Raw genomic sequence first — 14,684 nt, forward strand, 5'->3', positions numbered from 1 at the left:
ACTTTTAAGTCCGAATACATGGACTTTGAAGTGCATCCATATCAATATTTTTTTTAGCTACTCATCCATATCAATATTTTAAGACGTCAATAAACTGTAACTAGATTTTGCTCAATCTTTTTGTTAGGCATAAGAAGGGGAAGCTCCATCTTCGGGTACACTCAAACATCATTCACACGCATTCAAATCTTGAAGGATCAACGCCTTGTTGGGGTGCCTAATCCCTAATGCCTATAGAGCTATATGCCTATACCATGTTTCATGGGTGGTGGGTGAGATACTAAGATGACAATGGTTTTTTTCGGAGATGAAAATAAAGTACTAGATTGATTATTTTTTTTTATTTTATGAAAGTAGTAGATTAATTAATTTGAATGATTTGAAGTCTGAAACCAAAATGGTATTGTTTACTATAGATTTCCATGCAGCTAATAACCATGCAGAAGTGTTTACTAGTACCACCACAATTGAATAAATCCATAGCACACTAGCTTGAAGATCAAAGTTTAATTTTCTCCTCCTTTTTTTTATGCTTTGCTTTGAAAGAAAACTTTCTCTTAGAAACTTATAAGAAAGCTTAATTTTTTTTTAGTTAGTCTTTAGTTTTCATTTTATAATAGAATATCAAAGTTCCTCCACGTTTATCTTTGTGACAAAAACGGTACGTCTTTTCTTAAGAGGAAAAGTTTAGGATTCAAACTATAAGAAGTAGGAGTTTGGTGGTATATCTCTCTCCCTCTTACCATCAATATATTTATTCAATCTTCAAATTTTCTAATATTTACAAGTTATCCTGTGCAAGGAGAGAGTTTGCTTAGTGGTCAAACAAGCTTTTGGTTATGGGTTTAAATTAAGATGAAATATATATATATATATATATATTTCAATCTTTAAATACAGAGAAATGTTACGTCTATAATATTTTTATAACAAATTTTAAATGGTAAGCGGTTACTGATCGTTATTGGTGGAAAAAAAAAAAGTCATTTAAGGATCCGTTTGTGATCTGCTTATTTTACTGAAACTGAAAACTTTTTATTGAAAGTACTGTAGATAAAGGTAAAAGTTAGCTGAAGTTTGAAATAGTACAATGAGACTCATAAATAATACAAAAAAATACAGTGAGACTCATGAATAATAGCAAAAATAAGATGAATAGTAAAATAAATTAACAAAAATAATCTATGCCAAACACACACTAAGTTGTGAGTTCAAATTAAAACAAATAACAATTTATCACATATTATCTATTGTGAAAATGTTGTATACGTAAAGGCTTAAATTTTTTTTTTTTAGGTCAAAGTATAACGAAATAACTAAATAAACTCTTGATCACATAAGTCATTTCAATTAATTATAAAGCAGTGGATTGAAGGAAGTTTCCTTTCAAAATGATTTGAGGGAAAATTCTTGTACTTAGTAATTTTAAAGCACAAGTTTATCGAACCTATCGGGTGTATACTAACCGCATTGGATTCTATCAAAACTCAAGTCAAGGAATCAAATTGAGATTTAATGTCGGCAAGCTCAGATTTGTTTTGTGGATGTGGCACGTTGTTTAGCCGTAGACACCAACAAGTTCAGCAAAAAAAAAAAAAAAAGGTTTACGTGCTTGTATGGACAAACTCAAACTCCTTCAAATTATATTGGAGATAAAGCTGAAGTAACTAATTTTTATTATAAAATATTTACAAATTGTAGTGACAATAATTCTAATTGATGTCACATTAACAATATCATAATAAATTTTTTGTTTTTTTTTCATGTGATTAGAAGTTGAAATATCAATTTGTAAGGCCAATGTGAGATATATAGTGTCTCTCTATGAAGCACAAATATTTTATTTGAGGTGTCCAACCCATGTCATGTTTGAAACATGCCTGGAACACTTCTACATATGTGTCCTAACTTGGTCCTTTTTCAAAAATAAATAATTAAAATTATAGTACATGGCTAGAACATGGGAACAAGAGGAATAAAATACCCTTTCACAAAACAAAGAGAGCATTCATGCTAATAGTGTATCTGAAATTAATAAATATTCTTATTATTGGTTTGCATTATAATTTCTAAACATCATTTAATAGTCATAAGTTCACTTTATTATCCATTATTACGCTCTATTTGTTTTAACATTAATATTTTCTTGAAAATGAATCATTTTCCAAAAAATATTTTATAGAAAACTGTAGGGTCTATATTTGTGGCACAAAACCTAGAGATATGGAATATGAGCCCAACAAGCCCAATACAATGAATTTATAGAGAGTGGGTGAAAGAGTTGGGCTGATAGTGAACTAAACAACATCTAACAAAGGTTCAACTGGTAAATAATTGCAAGAACAAACTTAAAACTTCAATGAATTGTTGTTCGAGGAAACAAACTTTCGTTTATATAGTTCTTACAGTTACAGTAAACCTTCCTTCCCCTTTTCTATATCTTTTTTCCCATCCCCCCTTTATGAGAGGTCCTTTACATATAGTTTTCTTTTTGTCTATCTTCATCGTCCACTTGTTCTTCATCTAACCATTCATTTGAGTATCTATCCCATCAGGTATCTTCTTTAGTTCTTCGTGAGTGGTGGTAGTTGAGGTTACACTGTTCAGGGTCTTCTCCACATAAATACGGTCAAAAAGGTTGCTGCAATACATTTAATGCGGTGGTTGCAGCTTTTCTCTTAGATATTTCTATGTTCTTATCATCTTTATACGTGCATGACGTTCATCCTTATCGTTGGAACTTCCTGGAAGATTACCCAAGCCTCCCAGGTATTTGCTTGACAGTATTCTTCATATTCGAGAAGGATAATCTCCTCGGACGATATTTCTTTATCATTTCCTTACGTGATGTTCCACTTTAGGGTATTTTCCAATTATTTACTCCTTCTCAGACGGACCCCATCCTCATATAGGGCCCAAGGCCCAATATGTGAATTTGGGCCTTTATCCCACAAAAACAATTTTATTTTCCTATGTTTGCTTATGACCTTAAAATGAGTTAGAAATTATTTGTTAATTTCCCTTATTTAACTTTGTGTAAGATAAAATTATTTTCCTTATTTAGTTTTGCTTGAGATAGAGTTGTTCTCTATAAAATTTTAGTGGATTCTAACTTTATCTACTGATAAGTAAAATATGAGAAATTAAGAGATAAATTTTTTTATCCTCTATGTTTTTTTTTTTTTTTTTTTTTTTTTTTTTTTTTTTTTGTTTTGTTTTTTGTTTTTACTTACAAACACAAGAAAATGAAGAAAATTATCATTGTGTAAGATTTTCCATTAAAACAAATAGAGCGTTACTCTTAAAATGATATATTTTTAACATTATATGAAAAATAAATGCTTAGCAATATATAGAAAATATAAATAAAAATCATATACTATGTAATAAAAGTATGGTTTAGACATTGTGGTTGTGGCAAATGGCTACACTAAATTGCAAAAATTTAGTGGTTGTGCCAAGTGATTGTACTAAATTGCATAAATTTTTTGAAAATTTTTTTGTACTTATCTTCTTCTCCTATAATTTTTAAATTAATAAAAATCTTAATTTGATTAAAATTCAAACTCCTCATCTAATCCTTTTTTTATTTAAAAAACAAAAACAACAACAATCTTCATCTATTCCTTTTTTTTTTAATTTAAATTATATTATTTCGTGTAAAAAAGCATAATTAAAAAAAAAAAAAAGCTACGTATTCAACAACAAAATTTTCATCTTCACACGTATTTTTTTAAAGATAATTATTGTTCATACCAATTTACCAAAAATGTTTTTGGATAAAGTTAAAAAAAAATTATAAATAAGATAATAAGTATTCGAGTTTAAAGTAAACACTTTTTCTTTCTTCTCCAAAAAAAAAAATTATCTATATATAATAAATGTTTGTTCTTCTAAAAAAACATTTATTTTTTTTTTTTGGGTTATTAAAGAAAAGTTTCCATTTTTCCATAAAAATAAAATGTTTTCTTTTTTCTTTATATTCATATGACCTTTTTTTTTATTCCACTTTTTATGGGATTTATGAGATAGCAACAAACAAATTGATTAGAAATCTTAATTTCAATAGGATTTAAATTCTATATCAAATGAAACTCTACCTCTATATATATATATATATATATATATATCTATATATATCCTTTTTGAAGTGAAGTTTATTCCAATATGTGAATGTCTAAATCCCATAACAGATATGCATTCTTTCTTCTTTATTATTTTCTCATTTTGTTTAAGCTATTTTTCTTTAACTTCAAAAAAATTAATAAAAACTTCTCACATACGTTTTAACCTAATTCATAATATTAAACTTTCATACTCATTTATTCTCTTCTACAATAATTGATTCAAGTTTTAGTTACATACTCACACTTTCATCTCTCAAAGTGATAGAGAAAACAAATAGGTTTATTCTTTGTTCTTTTTCTAAATTTATATCTTAATTTATAATTTGTGTTAATTTCTTAATTTTAAATTATGAATAAGTTTGATTATATTCTTTATATTGAATGTAAATTGTTGTTTATAGGTTTTTGATTGTGTTATATTCTTCGAAAAAAGAAATAAAATTAAATTAAAGAGTTTATATAAATTTGGCAACAAAGCTAAATAGATAAACCTAAGAAATGTTTATTAATAATATTTTTATTAGTAACTTTTTATTAAGAATGGGGAGAATTTATTAATGTGATTTAAACTTTACTAAATTTTTTAAGGGATTGGTTTAAAAAAATTTCAAAGTAATTTTCTAATTATTAATTGCTATGCGCTAACTTCTAACTACCAAAACCAACAATTGAAATACTAATTCGTATGAGATACCACTTTCCAAGATTAATATCTTAGCTATTATATACACTGACTTTTTTCTTTTTCTTTTTTTCCAAAAGAACCGTTTCTCTCTCTCCCTACAAAACAAAGGGATTATAATAAGAATTAGGTAGACGAGGGTAAGATTACACCACCTATTTTCTACAATAAATGTTAAATTCAGATAATTTTTCATGTGTATACACACACTACACAAAGGGGTTATAACAAGAATTAGCTAGACAAGGGTAAGACTACACCACCTCTTTTCTACAATAAATGTTAAATTCATATAATTTTTCATGCAAATACACACTCATATAGCGTGCAACGCATAGGGTTTAAACTTTAAGTTTAAACTTAAACTTGGTAGGGTGAAACTCACTCAAGTTTTAGTGCCTTCTTCCATGCTTTCAAGGAAAAAAATTAAATTCTCATGTGAGTCTCTCTCTCTCTCTACTTCAAATTTTTAAATGTTTAATAATTTAGATTGTTCTTAATTATTAAATTGAGATTTCACTTAAACATGATTTCAGTTATTGTTTTGGATAGTTTTTAACTATTAAATAATTCAATGGTTTTCCATTTAAATATTTATGATTAATTGAGTCTCAAAGTTCAATGTATTATTGAAAATCATTTATATTATATATATATATATATATATTTAGGTACCTCTACTATCTTCCATTTTATTATAATTATATATATATATATATATGCATTTTATAGTACCTTATGGCATGTTTGGATGTTTAAAAAAGGAGGGGGAGTAGAGTAGAGGGAGGGAGAGTAATGCAATTACCTTATTTAGAAGTTTTTTAAAGATGGTTTGGAGGAGTTTGGAGAGGTTTGGACTCCCTCTAGCCCCCCAATTTTAATTCCCCCAAATTGGAGAGATTTGGAGGGGGAGTAGAGTACATAAACTATTGACCAAGTAAATTACTTAATTTACCCTTATTATATTAACAAAATTACACAAGGGGAAGGGCTAATTACTCCCTTCCCCCTTACTAATTTTAAAAACATCCAAATAAGATGGAGGTGAATCATTCTCCTCTACTCTCCTCCCCACTACTCCCCTTCCCTCTACTCCCCTCTACTCTCCTCCCTCTCTAAACTTCCAAACAAGCCATTAGTCTCACACAACATGCATTCATTATGTAACTTAAAAGTAAAATATTCATTTATTTTTATTATTTATTTTAAGTAAATTAATAAAAAAATTATTTACATATAACTTTTGATTTAGTCGTGCATCGCATGGGTATAATGCTAGTATATTAAATAAAGTAATAAACATATCCCGATGTATTAATGTCTTATTTTTTTCAAAAAAAATGCCGTGTTGTCGTATCGTACACATGCCTGTATCCGTTTAAGTGCTTTTTAGGTATCCCTAATGTCACTCTTTTCTATCGATCCCGATAAATTAAATCAGTCAGGTCGATTTTCACGTACACCTAAGCAGGCCAGACCTAGATTAACTCAAAACCTGAGGCTGGCCCAAAACTTTGTCAAGCCCAAAAAATTACTGATAAACATTGAAAAACCATGGGCCTCTCAAGAGTGACCACAGAGCCTCTTTGGTCATCTTTCTGGGCTTGACTTCTCAACCCAGCCCATAGTCCCCATTCATCTTTTTATTCTCACAAACCCAATCTCTCTCTCCCTCTCTCTCTGAGCTTGCTTTTTTTAATTAGCTTTTGTAAACCAAAACGACACAGTTTTAGGCTCTCATATAAAAACATAGAAAACCCTAACAATTCAATCTTTCTTGAGCTTTCTTCACCAAATCGTATAGCTTCGAAGCCTTAGCTCTCTCTTCGCAGTGATTCAGATTGCGGTTCTTCGTTTCAACCAGTCCAATTTCAAACCGGTAATTGAAAATTTTTAATTTTTTTTTAGATTTATATTGTTGAATTTGAGTTGTAGCGATTAATCGTGTGTAAAATTCGATTTTTTTATTTGGGTTTTTGATTCTCTGAAAAATCTGAGTTTGGTTGTAGAAGTAGAGAAAATTCGTGTGATATATGATATGTTTGGTTGCTGAGAAAACCGTAGGAAAAGATAGGAATCACGAACTTGAAGTTTAGGGTTTTGATTGTTTTGCACCAATTTTTTTATGTTTACACTCCATTGTGATGAATGCAATTGTTGGAAAGTATTGTAGTTTTGTTCTCATTTATTAGTGTTATTCTCATTTGTTTTCTGATCTAATCTTTATAAAATGAAAGATTCTTGCAAAACAAAATTGGGAATTTCACTGATTTTAGTTTTACATTTTGTATAAGATTTCTCATTTAGTTTATATTTCTGGCTAAAAACTTTAGGCCCATGCCCAACTCCCACAAGTGTGGTCCAACCTCGCCTCTTTATATGGCTTAAATGAATTTGTTCTTGTAAACTTTGGAATAACTATGTGGTTATAATTTATGTTGCTTCTAAACTTGCCATTTTTAAAAATAAATTTTCGGGTTTTGAGCTTATTATCTTTGTTTTCTGGGTGGTCTACAGTTTGGTATTCTTATGTATATGGCCTTCAATGCATTAGCTGTGCAAATTTTCAAAATGGGTTGTGTGATTATGCATTTTGAAGTATCTTGTTGTGGTGGATAGGTTATTGTTTGAGAATATTGTGAGGAGATGACGACTGCAGCTCGTCCCACATGGGCACCAGCAAAAGGTGGTAACGAGCAAGGTGGTACTCGAATTTTTGGTCCTTCACAAAAGTACTCGTCAAGGGACCTTGCTGCTCATACAACTTTGAAGCCCAGGTAGAGTTCTGTCATCTTCTTGTCTCTTTATTTCTAATTGTATGCTTTTGTGTTGGATGGATGACTATCTTGAGGGTTTAGCATTTTCTAAACTTGAATAGAACTTGAAGAAATGATTGTTTAGGTGTGGATCTTATTTATAATGTTTCTCTGAATTTATTTATTTATTTGTTGTTGGTGGCTTTTGATTTTTGGGGGATGGAGGGGTTTTTTTTTTTCCCCCCCCCCCCCCCCCCACTTGGAACTAGGACTAGGCTTCATAACTAGGAAATCAGCCTCCTTTAAGAGTGAGTGGCAACAATAGGTGGAGAGTTCGTCTAAACTCCTAATAGAGATTTTAATTATTTCTGTCAATGAGCTATAGCTCAAATGGCGCTGGTGTGTGCGTTACTTGCCAATAAAAAACGTTGTTGCTTAAGGCATTATTAGTTGTAAGAAGATCTCAATGGGGAATACGTTATTAGCTTAGGAAATTAGGGAGCTATTATTGCGTAAAAAGTGGGAAAGAGACAGGAGTTTTTCTAGATATTTTTTACTCTCTCTCTCTCTCTCTCTCTCTCTCTCTCTCTCTCTCTCTGTGTCTCTGACTCTTTGTTATGAATGGGGAATGGTTCAAGATTTTGTAATTGAGAGTTGTAGATAAATTGATATATATGTGATCAGCCAGCTGCATCTCAAACGTCCATATTTGTGTATATTTAGTGCATATGAAGTGAGATTCCAGTATTCTATTCTATATTATGGTCTTGGTCCAATCCAATGTAGTCTTTTTGTGCAAGTGTTTCCTTTTCATGCCAATATGAGAAACCCTTTTCTGATTGTTGTCTGCACCTCCAGAAAGGACGGGCAGGACACCCAAGATGAATTGCAGAAGAGGAATCTCCGTGAAGAGCTTGAAGAGCGCGAGCGGAGGCATTTCTCGTCAAAGGATAAGTCCTATAATGGTAAGAAAAGGAATATATATATATATATATATATTACCAAAGTTTGTTGGCTTGCAACTTCTTATTGTTGATTTGTTGAATTTACTGCATTCATATATTGTTTCCACAGTGTACTTTTTTAGCATTTTGCTGTTTATTTAGTTGACTTGTATGCTATTGCAGATGAAAGAGGTCGCAGGAAGGAAAGCCATCTCCTATTGGAAGGTAAATCTACCAGCTCACCTGATGTGTATATCAATTTAATGACTCCTATATGTACCTTTTTTTTGGTTTTCCCGATAAGTACTCCCTAGGTATACTTATACAGTCTATTAACTACATAAATCATTAAATTTTGCAGGGACAAGGGGTGAAGCTGAAGATCGTATTGTTCCACGTAGTGTAGATGCTGATGACTCTGATGTAGAAGTAAAAAGTGATGATGAGAGGTTTTTAATTTGTTACCCTTGGCAGAGTTTTTTTTTTATCTGCCAATATACTTGACTCATGCAAATTCTAGGTTCAGTTTTCTTTGAATCAATAATCATGTGTGTGTTTCATAAGAGTGCATTTGGAGTGTTCGTCCAAAATTTTGTTCATATGTCCTGTGTATAATTCATAAGAGTGTTTTTGGAATGCTCTTTAAAAATTGTATTCATATGTCTTATGTGTAGTTTATAAAAGTGCTTTTGGAATGTTCTTTTAAAATTGTGTTCATATGTCTTACTCGAAGAGCAATTTTCTGATTCTTTTGCCTATTTGACTCCATTGCCCATTTATGTCTTTGCATCCAGAATGATGTGTCCTCTGGATTAATCACTATTTGTTAATACTTTTTGTATGTTGTGTTAGTGATGATGATGAGGATGATGAGGATGATGAAGCAGCTCTTATACTTGAGCTTGAACAAATAAGGAAAGAAAGAGCAGAGGAGAAGCTACGGAAGGTGAGTGTTACTTTATCCAGGGATTACTCTACTCTTAATTGATATCCCAATTTGGCACTGCTTACTGGAGCAAATGAACCAGCTATTTATAATATGTTTGTAAGGATATTATATGTTGGCCAGCCAAAACAGTAAGGGGATGTATGTGCTGTTTCTTGGTGCCATTCTTTCAAACTCCTATTAATGCATCACTAAGAATATGGGAATTCTTTTGTTTGAAAAGTGATGGGTACACCCTGAAATGGATTTCTTCCAAATTTTGCTAACTTGTTACCTTTATGTATCACTATCAGTGTTTTTTGGTTACAGTAGTTGTAACAAATATGCATTGTTCATTTGTAGGAACGACTAGAGCGGGAAGAAGAGCTTAAAGCCAAAGAAGCAGAGCTTCTTCGAGGAAACCCACTACTGAATGGTACAACATCAACATCTTTTAATGTGAAACGAAGGTCAGTTGCTGGAAGATCCAACCTTAAACAAGTTTTTTTAATCAAATAAAGGAACTTCTTCAATGATTTTTAATTTTTATGTTTGTCCTGTCCTAATGCATTGCTTTTTATGCATTTATTGGCTTAGGTGGGATGATGATGTGGTGTTTAAGAACCAGGCCCGTGGTGAAACCAAGACTCCCAAGCGCTTCATTAATGACACCATCAGGAATGACTTCCACAGGAAGTTCCTTCAAAAATACATGAAGTAGCTTATTGTTCAGATATTTAGATAGAAGCCTCAGTGATATTGGAGTCAAAAGAAATCTGTACTTATACAATGATTGTATGTATCAAAATGTAGCAAATTGCTCTGCTGGATATATTTGGCTCCGTTGCATAATGAGACTTCAAAATTTGGCATTTAATATTTTGTTGGATCTGAATGTTGAATACTGAATGACTGTATATGTTGGCAAGAGTTGTTTATTTAATCTTTTGAAAGTGTGGAATCGTAACAGCTAGTTCTTTAGACAACAAAAACATAAAAAAAAAAAGTGAAAATCCAGTAGTGGCAACAACTACTTTTCTTGTCCTCATCACATGTTCATTGAATCACATCTTGGTCTCCAATAATGTTGTATAGCCTCTCACTGTGCTAAGCTAACAACCAAATCAACACACTCAAAATCCCTATAAGTTCCAAACTGAACGGTACTTCCAAATGCTTACATGGATGAATAATTTACAACTCTTGTTTACGTGCTACTAAAAAATGGAAGAAGAATACATGATAAACTATTGTTACAGAAACTGAAATGAGAAGAAGGATTGATGGGGGTGGGGGACTAACATCATCCTCATAGCCAATCTTTGAATAATTACTGTTAAAATTGAATGACCACTGAAGAGAGTGACAAAGAATCATGCGCTTGCACAGGCTGTGTAGTGTGTTCCAATGGCTCCCATTACTGCAAGCATAGAGGCACTGGCAGAGGCTTTTCTTTTTTGATAAGTTGGCAGAGGCTTAATTATGCATTCTATTCTTGCTTCTTCTTAGGTTCTTCTAGAACAAATTCTGCATACAAATCTTTAAGAGCGATGACAACTGTAGTTATCAGAGGGCCCATAATTGCTCCCTGTAGACCAATGGATACAAGTCCAAACAACGCAGCAGACATCATTAGTACAACATTACAAGTTGTGCAGAAAGCTAGTACAAAATAAAAACCTTTCTACAACAAACTAAACCAAACACCATCAAATTTAAGTTGAAGTATCATGAGTGTTTCGTTCCAAAATCAATATTGGCAGAAACAACAGAAGTACAGTATACCAAGGGGATAGGATAGGTGAAAATTCTGAGTAGAAAACTGGCAGGTTTTTTTTTTTCAAGTGGGCAACATTTCAAGACTATAATTCTTTAGTAACAAAGCACTAAATAAATTTCCTCATAAAGAGATTTGAGTCATGGTTTTTTTCACTGACCTGACCACTAGAGGTTACCTAACACCCACATTCATTCAAGGAGAAATTTTCTGGAAATGTTAAGTTTAGTTTATTTTTAAAAATTAAATAAATAAGAACAACAATCAACCAAACAGTTGGCTGATAACTCAATTCAATTCTTTTAGAACAAATAACAGTCCGAACTATTGAACAACCATCCACTATAGACTGAAGTAAACATCATCAATTTCATTAGAAAAATTAACAAATTTGGCAGAAGACTACACCTATGAAGAAGGATAGTAGAGCTTCAGGTTTATGTTAATGGGACTCAAGTAACCAAGGTCATCATACTCTATTAACAAGACACTGTCAAGACTCATTTGGGAAATGCTGCTGCAGCCTGCAGCTTCCCAATATCGGAACAAAACTCTCAAGTTCATTGCAAAGAAAATTACTTTCCAATCAAAATATGTAAGTTGAAACTCTTTCGATCTCTAAACTAGCTAATCTTCCATACAGAAATCTATAATCAGCATACTGCTAAAGCTTCAATTATGTCCTATGGATGATGCGTGTCAATTGCAATAAGAAGCATCCGTATATACTTTTTAGATTTCATAAGATGCTGACTCTCCAGACTGACTGAATAAGAGAGCATTGAGAATATCTGAAGGACAAACCAGAGGATAAAACATGACAATACTATAAGAAGGAACAAAAGATTGATAATTACCTCAAGTGCAGAAGGGAACAATGTCATTCCACCAATGATGCTAAGCCCTGTAAGATAGGCACTATGACCAGGTATGTCCTCTTGAATTTCTGAAGCACCATAATCCATAAGCAGAAGATGAATAATTGACAAGGTAGCCGCTAATATGTATCTTCCTTCCAGTAACAGTTGCACAGCTGCTGGAATTGTGGCCAACCAATATGGAAAGATAGGAAATAGAGGGCTGAGTAATGCAAGCACAGTTGACATGTACAGGAAATGTATCTTGCACAGTCTAAACAAAAGCCAAGTGAGACATCCCTGAAAAAATACAATCTCAGCTGTAGCCAAAAGCACACCTGAAATTGCCTTATCAAGAACCTCAACACATCTAACTCTTGCTGAATTTGGCATTGGAAGCATACACATTACTTGTGCAGTCACCCCACCAGACTCCGAAGTGATCAGATAATACAACACCCAAAAGAACACCATTGACTGAGACACAAAATTGAAGACCTCTGCTGCTCCAGACACAATAGAATTCCCAATGGAAAACACAAACCTTGCACCACTCCCTAAAACAGTTCTACTACTAGCAAACACACGTTGTGACACATCCATTCCTTTAACAGCAAACCCTTTAGCCTTCTCAACCAAGTCCTCCCGAGTAATTATCAATTCCCTAAACATATCATCCAACTCTGTATATATCATCCCCCACTCCCTATTACTAATCCGATTCCTCAAGCTCATAAATCTCTCTGTATAAGGCGAAGGCTTAACTAAAGCCGTCGAGTTTGAATTCCCTGAATCATTACCCGGTTTCTGTATCACAAAATGCTTAATCCCAGTGACAAGCTCAGTCATATTATACTGCATTGCCAAACTATCAACCTGATCCAACACAGTCTCATAACACTGAGTAGTGTACTTATCCACCATTCCAGCCACATCATTCTCATCCATCCACTTTTTCATACCTAACCTCTCAGCATAATTGCTCTCCTCCACATGTGATTTCAAAGAAATCACAGCATCTTTGCCTTCTACACCAATCTTATAAGAGAAAAAAATGACCCCAGTTAAAAACCCCACAATCATACCAACAATTAGACCAATTGCCACAATGGTTTTCAACCTCTTCAAAATCCCACGAGTGAAGAAAGCACTAATAGCAGTACGTCTAAAGCTATTACTCCGAAAAGACGACACAGCCGACATTGTCGAATCAACACTTTTGGAGCTAAAAACAAGGCCTAATCCGATCAAACACAGAGACCCAATTGCCCCAAACTTCTCATAAGCTATAACAAACATACCAAACGACAATAGCCATCGCAAAAGCTTTGAAAACCCACTTCGGAACCGTCTTGGGGGCTCTGATTTTGGCTTTCTGAGAACGACCCTGGAGCAAAGTTGGCGAATTTCGATCAGGGTATGAACGAAAACTTTGAAAACCGCAACTGGGACGGCGAGAAAAGTCTCTGTGAGGCCAAGTTGAAGAGGCTCAGACCAAAACGAAACAAGTGTTTGTTGAATGCCTCTGAGAGGGATAGAACAGAGAATTGCCCACTGGATGGGGCGAAGATACACGTCGAGGAGTTTTGCGACGAAGTAGAGGATGAAAATGGTGAAAGCGAGGCCTGCGTGAGCCATAGCGATGTAGAGGGCAAGACGGACTTGTGGGTCGCCTGAGAGAGAATTTTGCTCTGGGTTTGGTTTTGGTGGTGGCGCCTGAGTTGGTGGTGGCGGTGGTGGTGGTGGTGTTGGAGAATGTTTGAGGTTTGAGGCGGATCGGAACATGTCTTGCCACGCTAGGGTTGGTGATGATGACGATGAATTTGAGTTTTTGGAGTCTGGGTTTGTGTATGGAACTAACTCCATTTGTTTCAGTTTATTTTGATGCGAGAGATAGTTGTGTTTTATGTTGTTGTTTGAGTCCGTGATGTTGCGGGGGACTAGAGAAGGGTTCCTCTAATGTTGGACTCACTGACAGAGAAGTTGTCAGAGAGAGAAAGGGAATAGATTTTGCTCATTTTGGAGTGGTAATTCTAATTCTAATTCCAAGCGGGCGTATGTGTGGGAGTGAGAAAAAAAGACTTTGTTTTGGAAATATGCGGAAGAAGGATGATGAAATGGTGGGCTTTGTCTTTGTCATCTTTGGACCTACGGGTTTGTGCCCCGCCTTCCTCGATGGGGGACCTCAAAAGTCTGGATTATGAATATAGTAATACATACACTTAGGTGCTGTACAAATGCAAATACATTAAGTTTTCTAATTTTCTAAAGTGATGTCGGTATGTCATTTGCTCCTAATTTTCTCCATCTGCATATTTATATATAAAAAAATTATTTTAAAATGTGAAACCTAATGTATTGTACCTAAAATATTATACTTGAATTCAATAATATATGAATATAGTAATACATACACTTAGGTGCTGTACAAATGCAAATACATTAAGTTTTCTAATTTTCTAAAGTGATGTCAGTATGTCATTTGCTCCTAATTTTCTCCATCTGCATGTTTATATATATAAAAAAATTATTTTAAAATGTGAAACCTAAAGTATTGTACCTAAAATATTGTACTTGAATTCAATAATATATTCAACACTTACTCTGACCTGCAAG

General features: G+C 33.2%; 2 protein-coding genes across 2 annotated transcripts; one reads left to right on the top strand and one right to left on the bottom strand.

The window, feature by feature from the left end:
• Nucleotides 1–6,574: 6,574 nt before the first annotated feature.
• LOC112008783 (uncharacterized) lies at nucleotides 6,575–10,311 on the top strand. Its single transcript, XM_024041117.2, has 8 exons — nucleotides 6,575–6,688; nucleotides 7,429–7,586; nucleotides 8,424–8,530; nucleotides 8,693–8,734; nucleotides 8,871–8,958; nucleotides 9,362–9,455; nucleotides 9,798–9,904; nucleotides 10,032–10,311. The coding sequence occupies exons 2-8, from the start codon at nucleotides 7,456–7,458 to the stop codon at nucleotides 10,153–10,155; spliced, it is 693 nt and encodes a 230-aa protein (XP_023896885.1). The 5' UTR covers nucleotides 6,575–6,688; nucleotides 7,429–7,455; the 3' UTR covers nucleotides 10,156–10,311.
• A 499-nt stretch (nucleotides 10,312–10,810) lies between these two features.
• On the bottom strand, nucleotides 10,811–14,051 carry LOC112008782 (uncharacterized). Its single transcript, XM_024041116.2, has 2 exons — nucleotides 12,069–14,051; nucleotides 10,811–11,022 (listed from the first exon to the last, which is right to left on the bottom strand). Exons 1-2 carry the CDS (start codon nucleotides 13,932–13,934, stop codon nucleotides 10,924–10,926), a joined length of 1,965 nt encoding a protein of 654 aa, XP_023896884.1. The 5' UTR covers nucleotides 13,935–14,051; the 3' UTR covers nucleotides 10,811–10,923.
• Between the last annotated feature and the right edge of the window lie 633 nt (nucleotides 14,052–14,684).

This window comes from Quercus suber, unplaced genomic scaffold (genome assembly GCF_002906115.3).
Source record: "Quercus suber isolate HL8 unplaced genomic scaffold, Cork oak 2.0 scaffold_27, whole genome shotgun sequence".
Classification (NCBI taxonomy): Eukaryota; Viridiplantae; Streptophyta; class Magnoliopsida; order Fagales; family Fagaceae; genus Quercus; species Quercus suber.

What these genes read in the sequence shown, in the direction of transcription:
- LOC112008783 (XM_024041117.2), top strand. Translation starts at nt 7,456, where the DNA reads ATGACGACTGCAGCTCGTCCCACATGGGCACCAGCAAAAGGTGGTAAC. An exon ending in CATACAACTTTGAAGCCCAG is followed by an intron (nt 7,587 to 8,423) that starts GTAGAGTTCTGT and finishes CTGCACCTCCAG; the next exon opens with AAAGGACGGGCAGGACACCC. An exon ending in GTAAAAAGTGATGATGAGAG is followed by an intron (nt 8,959 to 9,361) that starts GTTTTTAATTTG and finishes ATGTTGTGTTAG; the next exon opens with TGATGATGATGAGGATGATG.
- LOC112008782 (XM_024041116.2), bottom strand. Translation starts at nt 13,934, where the DNA reads ATGGAGTTAGTTCCATACACAAACCCAGACTCCAAAAACTCAAATTCA. An exon ending in TGTTCCCTTCTGCACTTGAG is followed by an intron (nt 11,023 to 12,068) that starts GTAATTATCAAT and finishes ATTGGTCTACAG; the next exon opens with GGAGCAATTATGGGCCCTCT.